This window comes from Aristolochia californica, unplaced genomic scaffold (assembly GCF_029961685.1).
Source record: "Aristolochia californica isolate CCGP_79_NKW_82.1479 unplaced genomic scaffold, dmAriCali1.0.hap1 SCAF_9, whole genome shotgun sequence".
Classification (NCBI taxonomy): Eukaryota; Viridiplantae; Streptophyta; class Magnoliopsida; order Piperales; family Aristolochiaceae; genus Aristolochia; species Aristolochia californica.
This window is the reverse complement of record NW_027182290.1, coordinates 34495587-34520757: the sequence shown is the minus strand read 5'-3', so window position 1 is coordinate 34520757 and position 25171 is coordinate 34495587. Positions and strand designations below refer to the sequence as shown.

The 25171-nt window shown below is 39.5% G+C and overlaps 6 protein-coding genes and 1 non-coding gene across 7 annotated transcripts; all 7 read left to right on the top strand.

Moving 5' to 3' along the window:
- The first annotated feature begins 1015 nt into the window (after positions 1-1015).
- Positions 1016-1471, top strand: LOC137940854 (uncharacterized). Its single transcript, XM_068785974.1, has one exon. It carries the CDS (start codon positions 1016-1018, stop codon positions 1469-1471), a length of 456 nt encoding a protein of 151 aa, XP_068642075.1.
- A 392-nt stretch (positions 1472-1863) lies between these two features.
- Positions 1864-2301, top strand: LOC137940853 (uncharacterized). The gene has a single exon (XM_068785973.1). The coding sequence runs from the start codon at positions 1867-1869 to the stop codon at positions 2299-2301; it is 435 nt and encodes a 144-aa protein (XP_068642074.1). The 5' UTR covers positions 1864-1866.
- A 1819-nt stretch (positions 2302-4120) lies between these two features.
- On the top strand, positions 4121-8260 carry LOC137941883 (E3 ubiquitin-protein ligase SINA-like 10). Its single transcript, XM_068787492.1, has 2 exons — positions 4121-4337; positions 7509-8260. Exons 1-2 carry the CDS (start codon positions 4134-4136, stop codon positions 8163-8165), a joined length of 861 nt encoding a protein of 286 aa, XP_068643593.1. The 5' UTR covers positions 4121-4133; the 3' UTR covers positions 8166-8260.
- Positions 8261-9664: 1404 nt separating this feature from the next.
- LOC137941089 (uncharacterized) lies at positions 9665-15464 on the top strand. Its single transcript, XM_068786342.1, has 11 exons — positions 9665-9796; positions 9883-9945; positions 11630-11764; positions 12254-12356; positions 12843-12913; positions 13112-13216; positions 13359-13392; positions 13709-13809; positions 14669-14728; positions 14786-14983; positions 15081-15464. The coding sequence occupies exons 1-11, from the start codon at positions 9689-9691 to the stop codon at positions 15171-15173; spliced, it is 1071 nt and encodes a 356-aa protein (XP_068642443.1). The 5' UTR covers positions 9665-9688; the 3' UTR covers positions 15174-15464.
- A 728-nt stretch (positions 15465-16192) lies between these two features.
- LOC137941068 (nuclear pore complex protein NUP50A-like) lies at positions 16193-19825 on the top strand. Its single transcript, XM_068786313.1, has 2 exons — positions 16193-16383; positions 18271-19825. Exon 2 carries the CDS (start codon positions 18354-18356, stop codon positions 19635-19637), a length of 1284 nt encoding a protein of 427 aa, XP_068642414.1. The 5' UTR covers positions 16193-16383; positions 18271-18353; the 3' UTR covers positions 19638-19825.
- Positions 19826-22046: 2221 nt separating this feature from the next.
- Positions 22047-23461, top strand: LOC137941069 (heavy metal-associated isoprenylated plant protein 21-like). Its single transcript, XM_068786314.1, has 3 exons — positions 22047-22128; positions 22251-22326; positions 22990-23461. The coding sequence occupies exons 1-3, from the start codon at positions 22051-22053 to the stop codon at positions 23280-23282; spliced, it is 447 nt and encodes a 148-aa protein (XP_068642415.1). The 5' UTR covers positions 22047-22050; the 3' UTR covers positions 23283-23461.
- A 22-nt stretch (positions 23462-23483) lies between these two features.
- Positions 23484-23555, top strand: TRNAD-GUC (transfer RNA aspartic acid (anticodon GUC)). The gene has a single exon. It is a non-coding gene; the product is annotated as a tRNA-Asp (tRNA).
- The last annotated feature ends 1616 nt before the right edge of the window (positions 23556-25171 follow it).

Sequence of the window (25171 nt, the reverse complement as noted above, 5' to 3'; positions counted from 1 at the left end):
TAAAAGAGGAAGGGCCCTCTTCTCGGAAATGGCTGAGATCAGGGGGCTCCGTGATGAAAGAGGGAGGCCACCAGAACTTATCATTTTCACGATGGCGGTCAAGTACTTTTGACAAAGTACGCAAGTAAAAGAAATAAAATTCATGAGCAAAATTCGAGATAGGTTTCGAAGTTGTAGTAAATAGTCAGGCAAGAGAAACTCTTATGCTAAACCTGCACCACAATCGATGCCTGGTCTTGTTACTCTTCGGCTTTCAACACCTACAGAAAGGACTCTTTGGGGCAGCTTTAAGACGATACCTTGCTTCAACTCGATACTGTGGAATGCTAACGAACCAATAACCATGTCACTGTGGAATGCTAACGAACCAATAACCATGTCGCATTGAACGATACCAGAAAAGATCTTGTCTGTAGGACTTATAGTAGATTCTTAGCAGCTCGAGATTAATCAAGGGAAACTATCAGCATGCTTTCGTATCCATTATTAAATACCCGAGGAGTACGATCTGCATCCACGATAATTATTACTTCCTTCTGGTCTGGACATTTGCAACTTGCCACATATCTAAGGAGAACTTTCTTGGAAGTTTCTTCAGATCGAAAGAACCGGGAGAACCGTTGGTTGAGTTAAGAATGATAAGAGATTACACCGAATAAAGGTCCCTGTCATATGTCAATCGTCATGTTCATTGAATTATGCATCAGAGGAATCAGGTGATCGCAAACTCCGCGTCCTTTAGATAGTTATCTTGTCTCTTGCATTTCCTATCCCCTTCTGCGACACAGGAGCCCACCATTCTCCGCGTTCCCCATCGAGGACAGAACACGTAAGCAAGCAGAAACGCGGAGACTTACGTACCAACGAAGAATTTGTTCCAGCGCCGGCGGTAAACCCATTCTTGCCTCTTTAAGGACAAGATTTGCAGAATATTCGGAGAAGATGGCCGATCAAGCCGTTCCTACAGCCTATAAGAACGAGCAATCGGAATTTTTTCCTAGATAGATTTCAAGCAATGGAAGCTTCTTTTTTTCGATCCTCTACTCTGTTTCTCCCTCAACGCGCCTTTGCGGACAAACCCCATCAGAAACCAAGGCCATATCTCCGTAACAAAGCAAGCTGCAGTAAGATATGCGCTGCCGGAAACGGCAGGCATGACAAAGATTTTGGAGGGAGACTGGTGGATGAGAACATGGTCGAACTTCGCAAGCGAATTAGGGACATAAAGCTAAGAGACGACGACGAGGAACAGCTGCCAACCGATTGGATGAAGTGGGAGAAACAATATCACAAGTGCTATAGATCGGATGTCTGCCAACTGATCGGATTTTTGCAGATTGCATTGATGAATACAAGGCCAAGCACGGCGCTAGGTTTCCTAGCACTGGTGGGGCTAAGTGTTCCTACTTCAGTGGGGATGATCATGATTAATTTGATTGGAGCTGCAAAGACAATATTTCCCGGGGCTTAATACGATGTCTGAGTTGTTACGAGGGATTTTCTTCCCCAACTATGTATATAATTTATGTTGAAAGATCTCGAATTCTTCTATGGTTCGAATTCGTTTCAATCCAGAGCTTTTTAAATAACTTGAATAAAAAAATATCAAATCATTAAAAAAACATAAAGTTACAATATAATAATTTACAGTTACGAATTTGTTTCAAGAAACGCGCAAAACGCCACGTGGCAGAAATTGACGGGGTTTTCTCCTTAGCCTTTGATAAACCTGACACCAGCCTAGGCCTTCAATCCTATAAATATCAACACTACGTTCATCTCCTTCGTGCAGCCCCTCTTCCTTTCCGATCGCTTTCTCTGATTCCAATTACAAAATCTTCCATCTTCCAAAACGAACCAGAAGTGATGGACGCTTCTTCTCTCTCCTCGATTACTCTCCCTGCGCTTTCACGGAAGATCCGCTTCCGTCCCAAAAGATACCACCTTACCAGAGTCTCCGCCTCTGGCAATTGGCCGAAGGACCGTGGCTACGGCGGCCGATCGGTGGACGAGAGCCTGACCGTCCTGCGAAAGCGGATCCACGAGATGAAGATAGCGGAGAGGAACTACGAGCCTCCGGCGGAGTGGACGGAATGGGAGAAGAAGTACTATACGTCCTACGACTCGGATGTGTGCAAGGCGTTGGGTTTATTGCAGACGTTGCTGATGAATACGAGACCAGGCGTCGCAGTTGCGATGGCGGTTCTTGTGGCATTGAGTGTTCCTACCTCCATTTCCATGATCCTCTTTCGTCTGGTTGATTTGACAAACGTAGCTTTGTGTGCCATCCATCTCCACTAAAATATACTTCTTTTAATTCTTTTAGTTGTTTGAGAATCTCTAGATTGAATCTAGAGCTGTAAATACTAGTTGTGACGCAGCTTTTTAAAGTTTCGTAGTTATATGACATTCATTATTTCATTCACATTCAATTCGTTACGGGCTTTGTTCTGTATTATTAATCTGGGATTACCGGCTGAAGATGCAATCTTTGGTGTCGTGAAAGTTTTAGCACACTTTAGCCGCTGCGGCAGATCCCGAGCTTCCTCGTGTTACTGTTACTTCCTGAGGTGCTGCCGGGGATTTCTCAGCAAAATTCGTCGCAAAATAATTTTCCAGTTCGTGGAACTCACATAATCTCACTTTCAGTTATAATTTTAATAATTAAAAGTTAGTGTCTGAGTGATGCGCATAGCGCGCTTTCACGTTATAAGATGAATATTAAATCCAAAATAATTTTCTATTAGTTTTGGTTCTGTACCTCAACGCGCTTTAATCTAATCTCTTAAAAAAACTCAAAAAGAGTTGTGCAACCAGTCAAGAAACCCATCCCTACTCTTGATTCGAGTCATGTCGATAATGTTCTCCACCTCCAAGGAGTTCTCTGAAACAGAGACTGAATCTATTCAAATTGAGAAGACTCGTTGATCGAGAAAGAAAAGTGGCACGATATAACGACTTTAGAAGGAACTTATTGACGATTCCAATCAGAAAATGGGAAGACTTGATTCTCGTTCTTTGAATTTTCCCTAGTAATTGGATGACCTTCTTTACGGAAGGTGGGACTAGGTGGAACCGGTACAGTAAAGAATATGTCTTTTTCTATCCAGAGTTAATATGAGCAAATGAAGACGTTTCTACTTAATTATGCCCCCTTTTTTGTTATTCTAACGAAGGTAGGCAATAAATTGTTGGCGTAGTTTGACATAGAATGGTTCTCACACTGATATCTTCTGCTGTGTAGCAACAACCCACAATGTTTTCTTCGTGTAAGAAAGTAAAGAAATTGATTCATCAAACCTCCCCCCAGCCCAGCTTTCTTGCCTCTGTTTCAAAACTACGATACTTGTACTAGAATCATACCATATGGCGGATTTATTTAATGTCTCATCCACTGTGGTTGAAAGCAATCCATAAAACATATCGTAGGATGAAGTCCTGCACATTGTTTGATTCAACAGCCTTACTCCATTTCCAACAAACCAAACTCCTTTGAAACTGTGGAACATGTAGAGAGGTTACTGACCTATATACTCAACAAACTCTCCCTCAGTTCCTCTTAGAAACCAAGGTAGATACAGAGAGATTATGTTATGAGGACATGGCACCTTCAATGGTAAGGGGATGATGCAGGGGCCAGATCTGGCACCCCACTCAAGTAGGAAAGTCAGCTTCTAGACTTCTTCACCAGTTGATACTTGAAACTCATACAAAATTGAGAACTGTTGCTGGTTCAGATCCAAGGATCCAAACTATGAACAAGGTAAGCTTGGCTTTGGTAGGAATACTTCATCTGTGGCCTCAAAAGTTTTTGTGTGAAGTCTTGAATAGGTAGAATTTCAGCCGAGTTAGATCGATTCAACCCCGATTCAAACCGAGTCAAATCTAATTATTTCATGCAAAGTCGTGTCAACTGTCCAGTCAGGCAGGCCCCTATACCCAGGTCCAATTCCCAGTCTGACTCAGAGCCCTTTCTAGATGCGAGTCGACACACGAAAATCGTAACTCGTTGTGAGGGTGGTGTCCGAGTCTCTGTCGTGTTAATTGGCCTAGAGGATAATTTTTTTAAATTAGTGCCTTTACCAAGGACAAAAGCAAAAGTATGCAGGAAAAGAAAATGGTCATTACGGCACATGGCAAAGTTCTCTGCTGCAGAAGGAGAAGGAGAAAGCGAGGGTCCTAGCAACCCGAAGAAAAGAAGAAGAGAAGGAGAGTGTTCATTGGATGCAAAAGTGAATGGTGACTTGGACTCCGGGAAGACAATCTCTATCACCATTGATCCCGATGTTCTGGATTGCTCAATCTGCATGGAGACTTTCGTTCCACCCGTCTTTCAGGTCTGCCTCTTCTATTTCATATGTTTATCATTCTTAGGCATTTTTAATTATCGAAATAAGCTATGCATCTTTGCGTTTTGGTCTTCTTTTAGAAGCTGACAGGAGAAAAACGGTAAGATGAAGAGTCAATTAAAATCCCTAGTTTTTGGAAAGTGATTGATTCGCATTCGTTGAAATTTCTCTAGTAATTTAGCGGCCTTTTCTACGGAAAGGTGAGCTGTGGCTGAATTGAGACTAGGTGCGATCGGTGCAGTAGGCAGTTGTCTTTTTTCTTTATAGGGTTGAATATGAGCCAATAAAGACGTTTTTATTCAATTATTTTCCCTTTGTTATTTAAACAAAGGGTGGGCTTTCTGAATGAGGAAAAGTTTTCTCATTGATGCGTAGATGTTGGGATATAACCTATAATTTGTTACTGCTAAATGACTATTATGGTTTTGAAACTTGATCAATTTTCATTCTTTAAATGTATCTTTTGCTGAGTTGCAAAGCACATAAAGTTCATGAAGAGTTTCATGGGTTGTCCTATCCGAATACTAGAAGGATGCGTTTGAAAGATAGGATTCTAGCTTTAGTATTAAAAAAGTTGATGACTACGAATGTAGTGATCATCCTTGCTTCCTGATCCAGCCAGATTGGCAGACTAGCCGGCATCCACTCAAGTAGAAAACATGGAGTTAACCGTCCAGCATGACTTTGCCCATGCCATGAGACTGATTACAATCTCCAGCAATAATTGGTTGCATGACTCTCTTCAAGCTGGGAATTGAAGACTCTGGAACTGAGCTCCTTTTCTAGATTAATGGATGTCTTGCTAAGCTTGGTGCAAGAGAAGAAAAATCAAGTTTTTTAGTGTCTTTTTCTCTTATCTATTCCTTTTCTATCTGGAATTTCTATAAGAAGATCAGCTGCTGAATTCAAATTAAGTCTGTTTGTAGTTATCTGGAGAAGTGTAAGAAATTAAATCGGTCCATTAATCTTCCCACCAGACCAGCTTCTTTGACCCATTTCAAACTATGACACTCGGTTTCTAATCTCATAACAAATGGTGCTTTCGTTGAATCTCTGATCCACTGTGGTTGAAAGAACTCCATGTGGCATCATGGAGGATGAAATTCAGCATTTTAATTATTCAACAGCATCACTCCATTTCCAACAAATCAAACTCCTTGAAACCATGTAATGTCATGAATGCCCTCTGCCCTATATACCCAACAACTCTCCCTGGTAGAAACCAAGTTAGATAGACTTCAAGATTCCACTGATTCGAGTCACCCTCTCCTGTCTCCAACTTGTTTTTCATCTTCTTCTTCTCCTAATTACTCCATGGAAGATAAGTCTGCAACTTCATTGTTCACCTTTCCACCTTCCCAACGTCCCGAAACCCACACAGTCACCACTCTCTTCCTCGAATCCAAGGTCACACAAGATGAACTAGTAATGTCTAACAGGGGACCAGAGTCCTATGGAGCTGCTGTCACTTTGATCCAGGCAATGCATGAAAAACAGAATGTTAACGATAATGTTGAGCCCATGCTAATGCTTTCTCTTACTGGCAACGATACTGTTGGATAGTTAAAATTCAGTTGATTGTGAGTTTGTATCAATTGTCAGTAGGCCAGAAATGATGGAAGCTGTTATGCTAGCGGACATTCTTCTTCAAGTGAGATTGTATACAGTAATGTTGTCCATTGAAGACAACTAGAAATTGAGGCCTGAAGGAAAAAAAAATGGTAATTGAGAAGCTTCATTATGCTACCAAAATCACATATTTTATCCCTCCTTGGCCACCTCCAAATTATGCCAGCTCTATGCTATGGGACATGGTGCCTTCAAGGGGAAAACTCTGCCTTAACTGTTCAGTATGACTTTGCTGATAGCAAGTGCCATGAGATAACCTCAATCTCAACTGAATGGATGCACTGCATGGTCAGCAATGACCAATGGCATGATCCCTCTGCAGGCTAGAGAAACATGATGCAAAATGTGGACTCTAGAGCTGAGCTATTTTTCTACATTATTGTATGCCTTGCTAAGCTGGGGGCAGAAAAGAAAAATCTAGCTTCTAAGTGTCTTTTGTTCTGCTTGCTTCATTCTTCTTTTCCTATTCTATTTTGAATATCTCTTAGAAGATCAGCCAGGAAGCCAAATTAAGGCTGTTTGTAATTAACTGGAAAAAGCAGTGTAAGAAAGGAAAGAAATTGATCTGCCCTCCAACCCTGCTTCTCTGCTCTGTTTCAACGCTATGATACCCTTTTTTTTTACATGACAACAAGCCTTGCTGATACAATGTGCATTGGGAATAAAATAACCTCATTCAAAGAAATATTATGATTCTTCATGAAGTCTTGTGAATAAAATAACCTTCACCATCACTAACTGCCCTTTTGTGGTTGCATTGTTGGAAAATATGATTTGTTTGATGCATGTCTGAAGAGAAATTGTAATTCTTGCAAAATTTCTCTTTATTAACCATTTGGAAGTTCCTTTCTTTCTAATGGAAGCAATGTAATTTTCTTATGTACATTTAAAAGCATCCTGAATTGCCTGTTTATGTCTCGACACATCGGTTCACGGGAACTTGAACGATTACTATTCATGGGTTGTTGCTGGAAGTTTTGCAGGAAAAAAATGACACTATGTTATTGTTATTGTTGTTGTTGTTATTATTATTATTATTATTATTTTTTTTTTTTTTTGGGGGGGGGGGGGGTGGGGCTTCTTCTAATTTCACTCTAACAGGAAGAAACACTTTGCTTGCAACATAGCCCCGCTTGTTCACCTGTTGATTCTTGAAACTTACAAAAAGTTGAAAGCTAGTACTGGGTGACATTAGGGGTCCATCTGGTAGCCTAGGTAAAGTTGGTTTTGCTGGGAATACCAGTTTAATCTGTGGCCTCAAAGTTACTCTGAAGTTTTGAAGTAAAATTTGGCTATACTATCTCTGCTTACGTTGCTTGTGGTGTCTAACTTCTTGATCAACTTCCAGCATTCTGTATATGTAGTTTCAGTCTTCACCTTTTTGTAAATCCTATATGGTTTATTACATATGTGAAGATCCATTGACTGCTTTGGATTCCCTTAACAACAAAAATTCCACAATTGTGATTTTTTAAATTTTGTGCTCTTAAAGTTGACGGCAGGAATTAATCTTTTGATTGTCATGAACAGTGTGAAAATGGACATATTGCATGCTCTTCTTGTTGTATGAAGCTCAAGCATAAATGCCACTCCTGCCCATTGCCCATTGGCTATACCCGGTGTCTCGCCATTGAGAAAGTTGTTGAATCCATCAAAGTATGCTGCAGAAATTCCCGTTATGGGTGTAGAGAAACCCTGTCATATTCTAACAAACCAACCCATGAGGAAACTTGTTTGTATATGCCATGCTCTTGCCCTATGATCAACTGCAACTTTATTGGATCATTTGAACAGTTATCAATTCACATCAATAGCAATCACTGGGCTTCAGCTATAAGGTTTCGATATAACTGTCCTTTTCATGTTTCCTTGGACAAGAATGAACCATTCAATGTTCTTCTCGGGGAAGATGGTCTTCTGTTTATAGTCAACAACAGAGAGGAACACATGGGACTGGTCATCGCAGTGCATGCGATTGGACCTCCTTATTCTAAAGGGGGTCATGCGTTCAACCTCGTAACAAAAAGGGGTGCAAGATCCCTTAGTTTACAGTCTTTTGCAAATAGTGCTACAAAAAGGTCTGATGTGGCTCCTGGTGTGGATTTTCTTCTGGTTCCTTATGATTTTAATAGTCGTGCGCAGCTTAAATTGGAAATCTGTATCTGGAGTAACAGAGAGTTGGAGTGAGAAGAACGTAAGTTTGTGATAATTCGTGTATGTTGAACTCTCCTGTATATCATGTAAAAAGGTGTTTGTAATACTATGTCCAGCCAGTTCTATCAGTCTACACTGCTTATTCACTCTGTGATTTCGTGCCTATGGCGCTTTCGCTTTGTGCAGAAGCAAGATCATACATTTCACTATTTTGCAAGTAAAAGGAGGAGGTGTCATAAGCTTGCTTGGCCTATAAAATCCATCGAACCCTTGCAGCACAAGCTTCTTCAATCTCTAGATGGAAATATTGATTTCCTTGGAACGCATCCTTTGCTAAATCTCATGAGCAAAAAGCTTAGCATTCAACATCACAACAACTTTTACCAATTTCCAGTTCAATCTTGTGCAAACTACAATGTCCTATGATAAGATTTTTTGAAGTTTTTTTCTGATTGCATCTGTGATTTTGGCTGTTAAATATCTCCATGAACATGTTTGACTAAGATGTCAACAAGAGGTGAGACCCAAGATCGGATGCTCTTATTATAACCTCAAAAAATGGTTTACGCCCACCTCTTTAAAAGAAAAATAAAATAAAGGAAAACTTGCAAAAGATGCAATCTTGAATTGGGAATCTGAAATATCTGCACTATTTTAAGTTGAACTCATGGCTTTGATTTGCATCTAATTGCTCTATGAGAATTTAAATCCTAATGTTTTAGTTCTTGTATTTCTTTTATCAAAGCATAGAGGCTTCATCCAAATATAAAATTCTAGAGAGATCCCTTCATCCATACCAGCTGCCATAGCTGAAGGTCGCAATGATCCCATAACCATGGAAGCTCTTGATCACTTCCCAAATGCTACGAGTCACTTGAGCAACTCTAGCAGAAGTGCTTTCGATCACTAACCTAAGTCAAAGCCCCAGCCGACATCTCTCCAAACGAGTTGCTTCGGTATTTTCTCAGTCCACACAACCAGCGGAAGGAAAAGTATAGGCAGACATTGGATTTCTCACTTGTTTTGCCATCTCATTTCATCGAAATCCAGAACAGACTTGTGATTTCTAATTAGCATACAGGTATATTCCTTCTGCAGCACATCCAACTGATTAATTCTAGTCAGTTTGAAGAAGCAATCCATTAATTTCTTTAGGCAAGTTCAGTGGACATCAATTTTATAAATTACATTAATATAATATACTTTCTTCACATAAAATAAATTACTTGGCAATATTCGGGCTAAATGTCTTGGATATTGGAGATGTAATAATTCGCCCCTACTAATACTTTTTATTTATAAACATATGCAATGTTTCATGTAAAGTTATCTCATTCGAGACGTTCCATACCTCGGCTGAAGAAAAACCTTCGAGCTCTGTAGTCTGCAGTCGCTTCCCAGAGCCTGAGTTGGACGCATTCACAAGGGTCCCAGTCGCACGTGAGTACAAGCACGAGTTGCGGAGTTGGTGCTGGCCCGATCCCATTTCTTTGAATACCTGGGACAGTGGCTGCAACGAACGGATAGACGGAGTAGGCGGCCGCAGCAAAGAAGCAATGACACCTGCAATGCTACTGAGACGCTTCTGCTGCTGCAATGTCGCGTATCCTGCTACGCGCCCTTCAGCGACCAAGAAACAACTGGTTTTCATGGGCTCTCCTCAGGCATTTCTCAGAAGCTGTTCTCTTGTACAGTTGGTTTTTCCTGGCTTTCGTATGCTCTCATCCTCATCTTTGTTGCGCGCTCGCAGGTCTCGGCATCTGTTCTAGAGACGCTTCTCAATGCCTCTAAAGAACCCAACTCCATTTTTCAGGTATTTAATTCTGTTTCCTTAAACAAACATAATCTTTCGTTATGTTTGCGGAATTGGGCACCCTTTTAGCTGTGCCGAGAAAGTGTTGTTCTCGAAAGCCTTGTGGGGTTTTTGCCTTTTTGGCTTAAATACAGCTGTGTCTTCGAAATGGTCAATTTTTCTTCAGAGTCGCATATCGATATTGTTGTTCATTTTCTCCAATTAAGTACGAGCATGTTCCTGATGCTCTTATGAAATGGGAGTTTACATTCAGTACCATGATACCGTACTTTCTTGTAGGTAGCAAGCTCAGTTATAGGTTGTTCAGTCTCAGTTTATGCATGTAGAAATTAACCGTTTGACATTGCCAAAGGATGTTATTGGGCATTGGAGACTTGTCCGTTTAGCTACTTGCATTGGGTCCTGTTTTGGTTGTTATTGAATACTCTTCTTTTTTACGAAGGGTAAGAAGAGCAGATTAACTTCGAAAAAAGTGATCCAACAATCAAATGGATGCGATAACGTGGGGTCATACAGAGTCTTTTGTGCGAGGCACACAGTCTGTTGCTTGTTTTTTGTTGATTTCTAGGGCCAATACATAAACACAAAATATTTCAAGGGAAGAAGTGAAGAAAAGAACTCTCTAACTCTTGGAAGAGAGGAGAGAAGAAACCAAGAGAGAAAGAAGAGGCAGAGAGAGAGAAAGGTGTAAGGACGAATTTGAGACAAGGGGAAAAGGCTTGAATGCTCTACCTCATCCCTTGAGGTTGTATTTATAGTTGTGTAAAGAATTTACCATGACTACAATACCCTTAGGGTTACATGCTTCAAAAAGAAAAATATATCAGAGGACATATCCCAGCTTGCATAATTACAATTTTATGTCATCTCTATGGAAGTTTTCTTTATTTACTAGCTATGCCACCCCTACACACGTGAGTGTATTTTAACATTTCTTTCTTTTCTTCTTCATTCTCAACAGGTTTAAACGGTTTTCCAATTGGAGTTTGGATGTCTGACGCGATATAACTTTAACTATACCTCATGTGTATATTACTAGTAAAATTTCCTATTTACTAAAATAGGTGACATTGATCACCTATCAATGGGGTTTTTGAAGGGGAATCTGCATCATGTTTCTGGTAAACCTAGGCTTCCTGACCAGAGGAGCACTGGTTCTACCTTTAACAAAGAGAAGATGGTCGGCTAACTGCTTTATTTTCTCTCTCCATGTGTTCTTTTTGTTAATTGTTTGGTTCTGATGGCATCCTTGAAAACTTGTTTATTAAGCTGCTAAATTGGCGAGTTCTGCTTTTCAGTAAACATTGAATGATGTTGGAGCAGCATATCTTTTCTTTTTTTAAAAAAATTTAAAATTATATTGTAGTGGTTGGAGGGATATGAAGATTTATGTAACATACTGTGACTAAAACCTGTCTTGAGTTAGGCCAGCACTCTTAGTGGATTATTACTGCATAATAGTTTCATGAGATCTTCCTATTGTGCAATTGACTGGTTATGATGGTTATGATTTATTTCTAATTATTTTAAACCCATTTTTTTTTTTATTGGGATTCATCTCTTGATGTATTTAGACTTGCCCTTAATGCCAGTGAATGAATGTGTTTTTTTTTTTTTTTTTTTTTTTTTTTTGTGTGTTGGAAAATACCAAATTGACAAACATGAATTAATTAGTTTTGTATAGCTTGCAGCAATTGTTACACAGCCACCTTCTGCAAGGGATAGAGGAAGAAGGGTTATGCCTTCTCCAGTTGCTCAACTTGCACTTGACTGGGACTTCTCACAAGATCGTGTTTTCACACCAGAACGAGCTGGAGAGGTGCACACCTCTGTTAAACGTTCTTTAGTTTGTCAAATTTATAGCAAGTGGTAGCACCTTAGTTACTTGTCATAGTTCTGTTTTCTTATCCTCGAAGATGCCTGAAGTAGCATTCGGTCTACTTTCTCGCATATTCGTCTCTTTTGTGTCTTACTCTGTAGAAGTCTATATGGTTGACTCAACTATTTCCAGACACAAACCATCATGAGCTGACATTTATTGGTTCTCGCAAAAATGAGCTATTGGCTAAATGACCTGCATTTGGAAATCTTTGCCATCCAGTTTTAAGATTGGAAGGTGAACTATAATTATAGTCCTTTAGATCATAAACTCGAATAATCATTTCAGTGAGAATTTCAGACAATGGCCGCGAATCATCTTCAGATGGTTTCGGAGTCCCCTGCAATGCTTATTTTTTGTTGGGTATGATTAATTTGGAGGGATTTTTTATCACATAAGTCATGAAATATATTGCTTGTTGGTATACAGGAAAATTTCTTGGCTGAGCTGAAGTCCTTGAACCCGGAACTCTGTGTCACAGCAGCATATGGAAACATCTTGCCTACAAAGTTTCTTAACATTCCTCAATATGGTGAGTTGAAGTATTTTTTTTTGACTGAGAGAGAATAGATGTTTATTTTTTGACAAATTCAACAACTGCATGGTTGAGGGCAAAATAATACTTCAAAACCAGTGAGTAAATATGTGTTTTTATTGGTGGACAGTTATCATCTCAATTGAATGGTAATCAAATATAAACTTAGTAAGCTCAGGAAATCAATGCCTACTGAAAGAATCAATTGGAGGAACCAATTGCACTTGGATCAGAATATTCAAGGAATACTACTACTGAAGAAAGGCTATCATTATGGAAGAGATGATCCCTATGTTATTTTTAGATCCTGACCTTTCCTAGGATCCATGAATGGTGGACTCAAGGTTTCTTATAAATGCTTATGATGCATGATTGGGAGTTGTATCATTTGCTCTTGCGTATGTACATCAAATACAAGAATGAAAGGTTCAGGTTGTTGCCTTCATGAAATCTACTTACATTGGATCCTTTCCCTTGTTATAGGCACCGTCAACCTACACCCTAGTTTGCTGCCTCTATATCGTGGTGCTGCTCCAGTTCAAAGAGCTCTTCAGGTTCTGAAGCATTCAAGGACTATGCTTTTTTTTTTTTTTTTTTTTGTTCTATGTCTATTTTAATGTCTTTTAAATCTATTGGAAAAAGTTTCTCTCCCCCACCTACCTACACACACACATGCAAAAAAAAAAAAGAAATGAAGTTTCTGACTATTGATACTCTCATAATTCAGAATTCATTGATTGATCTTTAAGCAGGATGGGGTCAAAGAAACTGGAGTCTCGCTTGCATTCACTGTTCGTGACCTGGATGCAGGACCTGTAATTGCCTCTGAAAGAGTTAATCTTGATGATCATATCAAAGTATAAGACTCGCCCTATCAATCAAGTTATTGTCATTATTATTTGCATCACTCTTGTGCATGACACAGTTTGTGTATTATACTTTCAGCATCTTGAAACCTTATTGGATTATAGTAATGTTTTTTGAATTATTGGTGTGTAGGCCCCAGAATTGCTCTCTCTTCTATTTGATCTGGGTACAGAATTTTCCCCTTTTACTTATTTATTTGATTATCATTAGGTCTTTTGTTTAAAAATCTGATGACTTCCTTATATTAATTTTTCTTCTCTCTAAATTGAAATGCTGTACTTTTTCATAATTTTGTCACTTTTATATTGTGATATAGAACATATGATGCCTTCATATTAAAAAAAAAAAATACTTTCTCATTCTCATTTAGTGATGGAAGAGTATAAGAAGCAAAGTTTCAAAAAAAAAAAAAATCTTTGTTATTCTACTACCTCTCCATTTGGTAATTTTGTAATTTTTGAGTTGGGTTTTAATTTTGCTAGGGTCAAAGCTTTTAGTCCAGGAGTTGCCTTCTATTTTTGATGGTTCTGCAAGAGTGAAAGCACAGGTGCAAGATGATTCAAAAGCTACTTTGGCTCCTAAGGTATCATGCCCTGTTGTTTCTCAGTAGAATGAGAGCCAATATACACTGTTTTCTTGTTGCTGTAATTTTTCTCTGGTTATTCAGTTGAATCGTACATTTATTCTTCTGAGACATCCGGCTTCTTTCCCTGTAGAAGATTATTGGTCCTATTGCTTAATTTGTGGATGTTGTAGTTAAGGACATGCATTTTTTTTAAGATTATCACATACCATATCCTACGAGATGGTTCAGTGACAAAACTCACGTCTATTCACTGTTCTTAATTATTGTTTTTACTTAAACTGGAGTAGGGATCATCTAGAGGCTGCTAAAGTTGATTAAAGGGAACTGATGAATTTCGTTGTTGGAACTTATATCTATATGACACTGTTCACATGTAACTTTGGGTTCTACATATCTTACACACCTCTGATTTTTGCGCCACATGGGTGACCACTGTAGTAGAGTTACACTGAATCCTTATTGTTCATTTTCAAATATCTAAGCTTGTTTAATCCTTTCTTTGATTTAGGATTAGACTAGGATAAGGCCTAATTTTTACGACAAGAATGAAATGATCATTTAACCAGTTTACAGATTAACAAATATTTACCAAGGTTGCAATCACTATGAAGGTGAGATGTGGGGGTTTGGGGGGAGAATTTGTCTGCAATTCAGTCATACACTCGAACCATACCTAACCTGGCTGGCCTTAAAATACCTACTGAGGGTGATTTTAACACTGTTAAGCACATTATGGAAGGCTGTTTGGTTATAGGAGCCTACTGAGTTACTAAAACCAATCGAGTTAGAAGCTGTAGCATTTTTCTCATGAATAAATCTTTCCCTTTTAGTGCTAAAAACTAGGTTCTTGGAGCAGATAACGTCTGAGGAATCGTGGCTGTCATTTGATCAACCAGCACTGGTGTTGCATAATAAGGTAAGTTGCAAAACTCCTTTGGACTTCATTATTTTACTTGAAAAATGATTTCTCCAGGTTCGGGCATTTGCAGGATGGCCAGGCACAAGGGCTAAAGTGCAAATAGTAGATGGAAAAGGTGAGCTTGATACATTGGAGCTCAAAATAATCACCACAAGAATTTGCTCTCGTGAAGGGGTTAGCAGCAACGAAAGTGATATAATCCTTCACAGGGACGCGTTGTTAATTCCATGTGCGGGAGTCACTGCACTTGAGGTACAATTAGCATTTTGGCACATCCAGCAGCATTTGGAAGGCCCTGTTATGGAGAAGAAACATTTTTTAATAATTTGTGATATCATATTGTTATCAGGTTCTTGAACTCCAACCACCAGGCAAAAAAGTGATGAATGCTCGCGCTTTCTGGAATGGCTTGCGGGGTCGGAGACTCAGGCTTCTGCCATGAGTGAGTTTCGTTAATAAACATGTGCAAGTGAAACTTCCCGACTGCTCCTTGTAGCTGAAAGGGCCATGTGACGCGGACGTTTTGGGATGAAGGGATAATTGCGGTTCTTTTTGATCTCTTGTGTTAGTTTTTTCCCTTTTGGTCGGCAATTTGGCCTTGTGAGAGGATCTCATCCTATCTGCATCTATGATTCATTCGAGGGCACCTCTCTTGTACCGATTACATACTGATGGTCTTTCAAGCAAACCCAGATCTACTTGACATTGTCCAGTGTCACGGTCACCAATAAAATTCAAATGGTTAGTAATTCTTTAAGTTTTCGATGGTTACTCAAAGAGTTAATTAAATTATTCAAAGCATTTTTATTTAACCTTCTATAATCTATTGACTAGCATCATCACTTTTTTAATTAAAACATTTTTTTAAGTACTTTTAAGAAACTTAAGAAATTATATTATTATATAATTAAAACATATATCCTTCATAAATTCTCTAAAAGGGCATTTACATATATAAAACTCCCGCAAGTTGGGTGTGGAAGATGAAAAATGGGGTAATCCGATAGACATTCCTATAAAGTGATCTTCAGTTCTGATTAAAAAAAATAAAAAAAATTAGGACACCACCGGATGGATAATAAGATCAAAAGCCTACACGAAAAAAGTTAAGAAAGCAACGGATAAGCAAATGATCATTTCTTTTCGTTTCATTATTTCCTGTTTACGACCGATGATCATTCATCAATCATCAATACCTGTCTGAACATCATCCAGAAATCCGACTGCCTGATCACTCTTCGGGATTGAGAATAACTGTTACCGTAACACGTACGACACCAGACAGGATCGAATCAGTGGCGTGAGTTTCTAGTGTTATTTTCTGCTAAATCAGACTCGCGGCTGATGGGCTGTGGTAACCAAGTGGGCGGTGGCTTTCCGCTTTCGTAATGGACCCAATATGGAGACATTTCACAGGCGCTAGCGATACAATTATATTCTGCTGACGGTAGCTACTTTCTCGTTCGTGTAAGCTCCTTATTTATGGGCCTAGGGCTCCGTCTTCCGTTGGCACAGGGAGGTCTCTCCTTGCCGCGGTTCAAAGACTTCTTTCTTCGGTGAGCTGCGAGGGTTTGGGGGATCCTGCAAACATAATTTCCTTAGACCTTCTAAAGCAGTCTTAATTTCTTGCTGTTCGGGTGACTGTTTGTGAGGTATTTCTGTTTATCTTGCCTACTTATTCATGTTAGATTATCGTCTCGCGGTGCCATCTTTTGGAGGAAGGTTCATTTTGCAAAATTGTAATAAGCTTTCTGTTATTTCTTCTTCTTGCCGTTATGTTTCGCCAATTTAGTGCTTTCCAAATGCTATTGGGATTTATGAGCTCTTAGTTGGAAGCCTCTCTGCTGTCTATTGATGTAAGAAAGAGTAGGAAAAATGTTTTTGGATTTTCTCTGCGTTTTCTTGTTTGAACTGAAAATGAGGAGATACTGACCGAGATTCTCGGAAGCTAGATAGTGAAACATAGAATGCGTATTCTTTTCTGACATAGTCTACTCTACGTTTTTTCCTGAAATTTTCTTGCTCAGCTCTTCTTCTCTGTTCACATGGGCAATTTTCTGATTACTGGATTCCTTAACCGGTGGTTCACCTGGATACTTGCCCATAATACAGCAGCAAAATCGTGTTATTATATATATATATATATATATTTATTTATTGAATGCCTTGTTATATTTCCTTCTGTTCATTTATTCAAAGCTGGACTAGGATCACATTCCTGATTCGACAAAACCTGCAGCTAAAACATATGTTAATGTTGCTACAAGTAACTACAAATCTGTTAGCATTTTCGTTTTATCTACAGGAAGTGAAGATCTTATTGGTAAGCTGGCACTTAACCCACAACTTCTGCAAAACCAGGCTGAGATATATTAATAGTTTTCTTGACATTTGTGTACTTGTGCATAATATCTTTTCCTTTACCTGGTTTTGGACATCTTTTTGGTCACAACAATATTAGATGCAAAAATCTATAGGCATATTATCTTAACAACATTTTTGGCAAGGATTGGGTATGTCTTCATGTTTTAAGAATCTGATTTGAAGATAAGGAAATATTTGAATTGACATTCGTGTTCACATTGTCTTAAACTTTTCTTCTCTTCTTATCTCAAGTTTGATATCATAGTTAATTGTGACAAAGCTAGCAATGCTGTTACAATATTGGCCTGGCTATCTTGAATTAATTGTTTGGATCAATGGCCACAATGAGATGTTTCTTAATGTGGGGTCTTGGGTTTAGGTCTGGCGTCTATATGTAACCAATAGTTAAAAACAAATGACCAACTTATCATGTTTGCCTTGTCTTAACTGATAATATGAACTCCTCAATCTTTTTGTCTTTCTCTCAATAACATTCAGAGTTTCTCATGACATTTTTTAGAAGATTTTACTGTGACTTTGACCATGTGTTCATCTCTAATATTCTCTATTTGGCTGCTGCTTTGTGATCTCTGTGCTTCCTTGGTATGCAATTCGAGATATGATAATTTGAGGCCCCTTTGAATGTTATTTGGAAACAAAGTAAAGGCAAGAGGAAAGCAACTGTAAACAAGAAATTACTAAGGGGAATAATTCCTCTTGGGGCCTCTTTCTCTTTAAAATATTTCTCATTCTTTTAAAAAAAGGAAATATTTCCAGCAAAAGGCATACCCAAATTTAGAAAGTAGACCATTGATATGCTTCATGATATAAGTTCCACCACACTTTTCTGTCCAACTTTGACAAATCTTCCTTTTCTAATCACATTGATTCAGCACCTCATGCCTTCATGCATTCCAACACACTTTCTATCCTGCTTCGACAAATCTAACTTTTCTAATCACATTGATTTAACACTTCTCTTCACGAATTCGATTTAACTCTTTGTTAGATGGATCCTTTGAGTTATCTCTTCATTTTTGTGCTCATTTTAAGGGTTCTAGTTTTTCTTGCAATTTGGCTGCCTGTATTTTCCTTACTAGTGCATATTTAATTAATTGTATAAAGCCATTGGAACATTGGGCATCATTTGTTTGAAAATGTGGATTTCCCTGCAGGTATAAGAGCACTTTTTTAAGTCATTGTGACCTATAACAAAGGAGGGAGAAAGTCCAGCATCGTGCTTTAGATAATATAATCAATGGGGGACTCAGACAATACCTTACCTCCCTCTAAAAAAAGGGTTGCTGGTAGGGAACTTTCCCGAGACAACCCAGGTCTTGATGATGAAGATGAGTCTCCTGAACTAGAGGCTGGCACTTTTAAAAGAGCCAGTGATGAAATTATGGCAACTAGAAAGATTGTTAAGGTGAAGAGGGGCCAACCTACTTCTGCCGCTACTGCAACTCCTTCCTCTAACCCTTTTGCAAACATCCAGTTGGTTCATTCTACTCAGCCTGTCTCTGATAATGTTTTTCCAGCAGTGTCCAGAAAAACTGAAGAAAACAATGAAACAGAGAAACAAAGTGATGTAAAAGAACCAAATGGGACCGAGGAACAGGTTGACACAGTAACTGAAACTTCTGATAAGGAGAAAAATGATTCACCGGACGAGGCAAACAAGCCCCCAGTAGGACCTGGGGAGAAAACAGAATCAGAAGTAGAAGTAATTAAGAAAGGACCATCAGAGGAGGCAAGCAAACCGTTGGATGATGATAAAAAATCTGAAGATGCAGACAAAGGTGAGGGCACTGACATAAACCCAGAGGAGGCAGAGAAAGGTGAGGACAGTGATAAACAGACTGAATCTGGAAGAGTGGAGGGCAAGAATGATTCCAGTGTTCCACTGAGTTCATTCCAGCAGCTGTCAAGCAGCCAAAATGCCTTCACAGGTCTAGCAGGAACAGGCTTCTCAAGCTCGTCCTTCAGCTTTGGTTCATTTTCTAAAGATGGTTCTGCTTTTGGGCTAAAGAACGAAAATTCATCCTTCCCTTCTTTTGTTATTGGAAATTCTAACAATGGCAGTGCCACTAGAAGTGAGGGAAGTGGGATCCCCTCAATGCAGGAAGTGCATGTTGAAACTGGAGAAGAGAATGAAAAAGCAGTTTTCACTGCCGATGCTTCTTTGTTCGAGTATTTAGATGGAGGATGGAAGGAACGTGGGAAGGGAGAAGTGAAGGTTAATGTCTCCACAGCTGATCCTGAAAAAGCTAGGCTTGTGATGCGGGCCCGTGGAAACTATCGATTAATCTTGAATGCTAGCCTTTACCCAGACATGAAGCTCACCGATATGGACAAAAGGGGCATCACTTTTACCTGTATGAACAGTTCCACTGAAGGAAAGGATGGGCTTTCTACAATTGCTCTGAGGTTCAAGGATGGTTCTGTTGTGGAGGAGTTCCGTGGAGCTGTAACCGAGAACAAAGGGAAAAAGAGTTTAAGTTTGAAGACACCTGAGAACTCTCCAAAGGCTTCTGATGAGTGAACTGCCGAATGGGAAGATTTTTGTTGCGGGATGTTTTACTCCTGATGGAGAGTATCTGGCTGGACTAAATTGTTGTTCAAGTCGATATTTTGTCCTCCTCGTTTAGTTTTGTACTGTCAATGTATCTGTAGTTTGAGCTGTAAGGTCAGTATGGAATGCAAAGCCACTATCCTGTTTTTATTTTTAAACTTGGCTTCGGTCAACAGTACCAAGTACCAACTTACATTATCTACAGAGTGGGTCGTAAACAGTGAATGGTGACGCGTTGAGTTTAGCATCAGAAGGCTTCACAGGGACTTGTTGAGGTGCACCAATTAAACCGTTGTGAGAGGTCGCTAGCGACAGGTAAAAAAATCCTATGTGAATAGAAAAAGTGACTCAACTTGAAAATGTGATCGGTTGAGATTTGTGAAAATAGTAAAATTGAGAGTAGGTCCTATGTTCAATGAGAGTCTTCGGTTTGGGTATGCGAGGACGGGCGAGAAGGCGGTTGAAGTCATCTGGGTCCGGAAAGGCTGGGCTTGAGCCCAGTGAACCTTGGCTGGACGGTTTAAGTGAAAAATACACCAATTAAGAGTTCTTCGTAGTAGTAGTAGTTTGATTGAGATTCTTGACGGTCGGCCTAAATCTCTAAAGCTAAACAATTGGTACTAAAATCGACACAAGTCTCGTACAAGTAGTTTTTATTTTAAAAAGAATTCGTCCTGCGTGTTTTTGCCTTTTTCACCAGCTATTGAGCTACCCTCTGATTCCAGTGGCCGAAACAAACTGTTGCTTGCACCAGTTCAAGTTGAAATTAGCGATCGATTTGGTAGATTAAAAGTTAAAACACCAGTGCCCCGTTGGGAAAAGTTCAGTCGTAGCCACAAAGTGAGATCTTACTTGGTTGACAAATCGAATATTCACTAGAATTCAATCTCTTTGCCTATGTATTTAACATATAGCATATTGGGCGATTCATAAGGGGCTCCTGGCTACTGCTATGGATTCTCATGCACTCGACTATTATCGTGTCGTATCGGCTCGTTCAATAAGGTGATTCTGGTGGTCCAATAGTACATGGGTTTTTTCTAAGCGAAAGGGACACAGAAGCACACGTCAAAAAAGATCGCGGAAGGCGTGCAATCTGCGCCAAGTTCTTCACCTAAACTATTGAATAAAGGACCCCATCGCATTAAATTTAACAACCTCTCTCTACGCTGATAGAGGGCCTAAGCCTCTGGTAGCTGACCCTTTCTTTTTCTTGCAGCCGACTCCTCGCAAACCCCTCAATAATACAGGTGCCGAAGGGCCCTCTCATTTACTCTCGTGTCTTCAGCTATTAGTCAGAAGGCAGCCATCCCCATCTCCGTGGCCAATGCAAGAAAAGGAAATGAATAATACTTCAATAAAACTTCCCCACAAAATATAGACTATTTTGAAAATAAACACGAAATTAATGAATGCATTGGAAAGAGAACTGATTTTGATTGAAGATTCAAGCGCATAATCCAGATGGGTTTGTGTGGATTGTAAAGGTTTGAGCAGTGCTCGTCAAATGTTTGTTTATTTTACCCCATTCAGAATTCTATTGTCGAGATTAGACGTCAAATAGTGGAATGAACCCCAGTCTTCGCACAAAGTGACTATGACCCTTTGTTCAGATTGGCGAATGGAGTTGGGGTTCTTAGCCGATCAAATCATCTTGTTATACATTTAGATCAATTAAAAAGAAGATGCCAAGCAAAGGAGTTTGCACAAGAGATGATATGTGGCATCACAGGAAAGTTCCACCCGATGATTTTGCACATAATTTGACATGCTTTCCATTAAGCAAATAATTTGGTATTTAGGTGACACATGGCATCATAGATAAACTTCACAATTTCAAAAGGGGATGTGTCATTGTGTCATGGAGAGAGTGGAAAGAGTCTTACTACATTTTCCTTATTCCAAATCACCATCTTTTGGCCCGTGGCATGAAAGGAGGGACGGTTTGCTCCAATTTTAATGGATGAAGTGTATTCAAAGGCTTATTTCAACCGCGAGAATGGGTTATATGCCCAGCTCTTCTGCGTAATTTCCAAAAATTTGTGCATCTCGGGTTTTGGACAGACCCGTGTAATCAATCGGGAAACAGAAAGCTTACATTAATCAAACACAACTCGGAAGCCTTATGGCCCCTTCAACCCTTTCGAACTCCTTAGAATAATTCGGTGCTCTAAGCTTTTATTTTCGTTTATTTTATTTTATTCCCACTAACTTGGCTACCCCCTTTGAAATATCATCATTGATGTCTTCATCTCTTCCCTGTATAAATACACCCCCGACGCTTAGTGCTTCTCCATCGGTTCACAGCTTTCCCTCCATTCTCTCCCTTCTCTTGCTCTCTCCTCCTTACTCTCTGCAAGTTCGAATATCTCTCTGTCAACACATGGGAGCCCTCGATTACCTTTCAAACTTTTGCACAGTATCATCCACAAGGACGAAGACCAGAAGAAAACCAGTACAGGTAAAGTTTGAACTTCGACCTTTGATTCTTTCAGCATGGAAACAAGGAGATACGGAACCTTTTGTTTTTCCTCTTCGTGTTCTTGCTCTTATTCTTACTACTCATTATGTTTTCGCGCGCAGACGGTCGATATAAAGGTGAAGATGGACTGTGATGGCTGCGAAAGGAGAGTCAAGCATGCTGTTTCTTCAATGAAAGGTTCATTTCCATGTCTGGCTCGCTGTCTAATTTTTACCGTGGTATCCTAAGTGATAAGAGAACAAGAAGAAAAAATCTTTGCACTTCAACTATAATTAGCTAACGCAGTTGAGACCTAACACCTTGAACGATCCGTTAATCATAAGCCAACTCCGTCGACATAGAACGACTCTATTCTTCTCGATATGTTCGTTTTATCTTTTCCTTTCTTTTAATATTTGTTTTTGACTACCTATATGAACTGGATACCAAAAACCATACCAACTACTTCCTTTTTGTTAGATTGCAATAGATCCAGAGCTACCCCTTACGGAAAGTATGAAATTTCAAAAAATCTCTGACACTGTTTCTTCAACTGTCTTTCAACCTTCCATCCCTTCACTTGATTATAAGTAGGTGGTTAGGTTTCTGTTGCCCACTATTAATACAAAAAGGAGGAGAAAAAGCTCACCCCCCCCCCCAAAAAAAAAAAACCCTCCTGCAGCCCCTCCCAAATGAGCAAAAACCGACACTAATCAAACAACGTTTTTCTTTCTTTTTCCTCTTTCTTCTTCTTCTTGTCCTCTCTTCAATCATCCTCTTTCATTTCTTTAAATTGTTCCATCAATCAAATGGGTATTTTAAGCTACCTATAATTTTCGTTTACTCTCTTGAGAAATCCAGGAGTGAGATCGGTGGAGGTGAACAGAAAGCAAAGCAGGGTTACTGTCACAGGGCATGTGGAAGCCAACAAGGTTTTAAAGAGAGTGAAAAGCACTGGGAAAAGAGCGGAGTTGTGGCCATATGTTCCTCACAATCTGGTGTTTTATCCTTATATAGCTCAGGCTTATGACAAGAAGGCTCCAGCCGGATTTGTGAAGAACGTGCCACAAGCACTTCCTAGTCCCGGTAATCCAGACGAGAAGTTCATTTCTCTCTTCAGCGACGATAATCCGCACGCATGTAGCATCATGTAAAGGTGATTGAGCTCAAAGTCTCAGAGAGTGAAACGATGTACGCTTTGTCTTTCCTTAAATACCAGCTTTCTTTCTAGGTTGTTTTGACAGAGAGTCGCCGATGGCTGTGAACGAATCGCTCCACTTAAAAGACGGAGGGCTCTTATAGTTTCATTTAATTAAGGATTAGAAATTTTAAAGGAAATTTATAACCATCGATTAGTCGTTGTAGTATAGTGGTGAGTATTCCCGCCTGTCACGCGGGTGACCCGGGTTCGATCCCCGGCAACGGCGTTTTATATTCTTTTTAGTAAAATTGTTTTTTTTTTTTTTCAATTTTTAATATGATTATGCAAAATCACTAACAAAGTAGAACTAGAACGTGCTTGCAATTATCCATGCGGTCTTGCACTTACGCACAAAGCTTGGCACCAAATCTCGTAGAAAGAATGGAGTAACATGCATTGTTTGGCAGATTTAACTCAACTACTGGATGCATGGTCGAGGTTCGGATCTTTGGTGAAAATAGGACCCATTGTAGCAGACACTGCAATCCACCTTTTTGACAGAAAAAACAGCATAAATTGGAAAAAGAAGGATTCCAATTCTAAACCAGAAAGTTGTCTTTAATTCCCAAAACAGTTTTTCCTTCTCACTGACGAATGAACGGAAGAAGTCTTGGTATAAGATCCTCTCTCTGGTTCATCATGGCTAGGTACATCCCATACTGCCATTCAGCGCATCATACCTTGATGAGACCAAAATTAAAGAAAAAGAAGGAAAAAGAGTTACACAACGACTTGGTTGATTCCCCAATCACTTGGCTTGGATTCAGAAATCAACACGACTCATTTGCGATTTGCTGATTTAGGTGGAATATGTGAAGAACTTTTAAAAGCATAAGCGACTCAGTTCAATTCCTTTTGCCGAGTCAACTAACTCGACAGAAAGTCCCAGTTCTTTCCGAGCTAAGGTTGCGCTCCATGGAAAAGCTCTATTCCTGGGTCCGTTGCCTTCGGCGTTAATGCAAGGTACAAGTTGCTTTTGGATAGAAATCAAGTTGCAATCAAGCAACAAGCCTGGAGGGCAATCACCCAGCACAGCCACTCATTCGATAAACACCACTCGCTTCATTCGTCATTTCTTCCCTTCATAATTGCAGTATTTAGCACCTTTAATAAAGATTTAAAATGTGTAAAGTGCGGCAAAAGGCAACGCAGCTTCCTCTTTCTTAGCCTAATCCCACAACGGCAGGATAAGTTTCTTTAGATTAACTTGTCCCGTGGTTATGGATCAGCTTTGACATTGACATTTTTACAAACAACGATGATCACTCTGGACGAAAGACATGCAGTCAGTCCTTCCATCTTATTGGATTGTTAACTAGTGCAGAAATGTGATTTGGTGCAATCGCATCATCCTACGGTTGTGGGGTTGACACTACGGTGCCGCTAAGTGTGATTAAAAAATTGACTGGAGTGGGAAACGACAGGATGGTTTCATCTGTGGGGGCGCAGAATCTATGACAGATTTTTTCTTGTGGGAAGAAACTTCCAATGGAGTATGCTTTTGCCTACTTTTTAATTCTAGATCAGAGATTATTTAGTGAGAGCTCCAATAAAGAAGGATCCGTTTAGGGATTTTAAATCTTACTTTTCCTTTAGTTTAATCCATAACTCATAGGTTTATGGAGGCAGGACTCGGGAGTGACGATAAGAAATTAACAGGTATTTGTTTCAGTTTTGGATGTTATCCTCCCGGTCTTCGTATGACCTGTTTGTGATTAGAAATCTAATGAAAATTTGAGGAAGATGAACGATCTATTTCTTTTTAAGTTGATGCCGAAAAAGACAGACCGTAAGTAAACAAAATAATGAACCGAAAGAGAAGTTGTGAAACTCATAAAATAA

Excerpts from the sequence above, each read along its gene's own strand:
- LOC137941089 (XM_068786342.1), top strand. The coding sequence starts at position 9,689 with ATGACACCTGCAATGCTACTGAGACGCTTCTGCTGCTGCAATGTCGCG. Across the intron at positions 12,914-13,111 it reads CAGTTCAAAGAGCTCTTCAG|GATGGGGTCAAAGAAACTGG; the intron begins GTTCTGAAGCAT and ends ATCTTTAAGCAG. Across the intron at positions 13,393-13,708 it reads CTCTCTTCTATTTGATCTGG|GGTCAAAGCTTTTAGTCCAG; the intron begins GTACAGAATTTT and ends TAATTTTGCTAG.
- LOC137940854 (XM_068785974.1), top strand. The coding sequence starts at position 1,016 with ATGGAAGCTTCTTTTTTTCGATCCTCTACTCTGTTTCTCCCTCAACGC.
- LOC137941068 (XM_068786313.1), top strand. The coding sequence starts at position 18,354 with ATGGGGGACTCAGACAATACCTTACCTCCCTCTAAAAAAAGGGTTGCT.
- LOC137940853 (XM_068785973.1), top strand. The coding sequence starts at position 1,867 with ATGGACGCTTCTTCTCTCTCCTCGATTACTCTCCCTGCGCTTTCACGG.
- LOC137941069 (XM_068786314.1), top strand. The coding sequence starts at position 22,051 with ATGGGAGCCCTCGATTACCTTTCAAACTTTTGCACAGTATCATCCACA. Across the intron at positions 22,129-22,250 it reads CCAGAAGAAAACCAGTACAG|ACGGTCGATATAAAGGTGAA; the intron begins GTAAAGTTTGAA and ends TTTCGCGCGCAG. Across the intron at positions 22,327-22,989 it reads TGCTGTTTCTTCAATGAAAG|GAGTGAGATCGGTGGAGGTG; the intron begins GTTCATTTCCAT and ends TGAGAAATCCAG.
- LOC137941883 (XM_068787492.1), top strand. The coding sequence starts at position 4,134 with ATGGCAAAGTTCTCTGCTGCAGAAGGAGAAGGAGAAAGCGAGGGTCCT. Across the intron at positions 4,338-7,508 it reads TCGTTCCACCCGTCTTTCAG|TGTGAAAATGGACATATTGC; the intron begins GTCTGCCTCTTC and ends TGTCATGAACAG.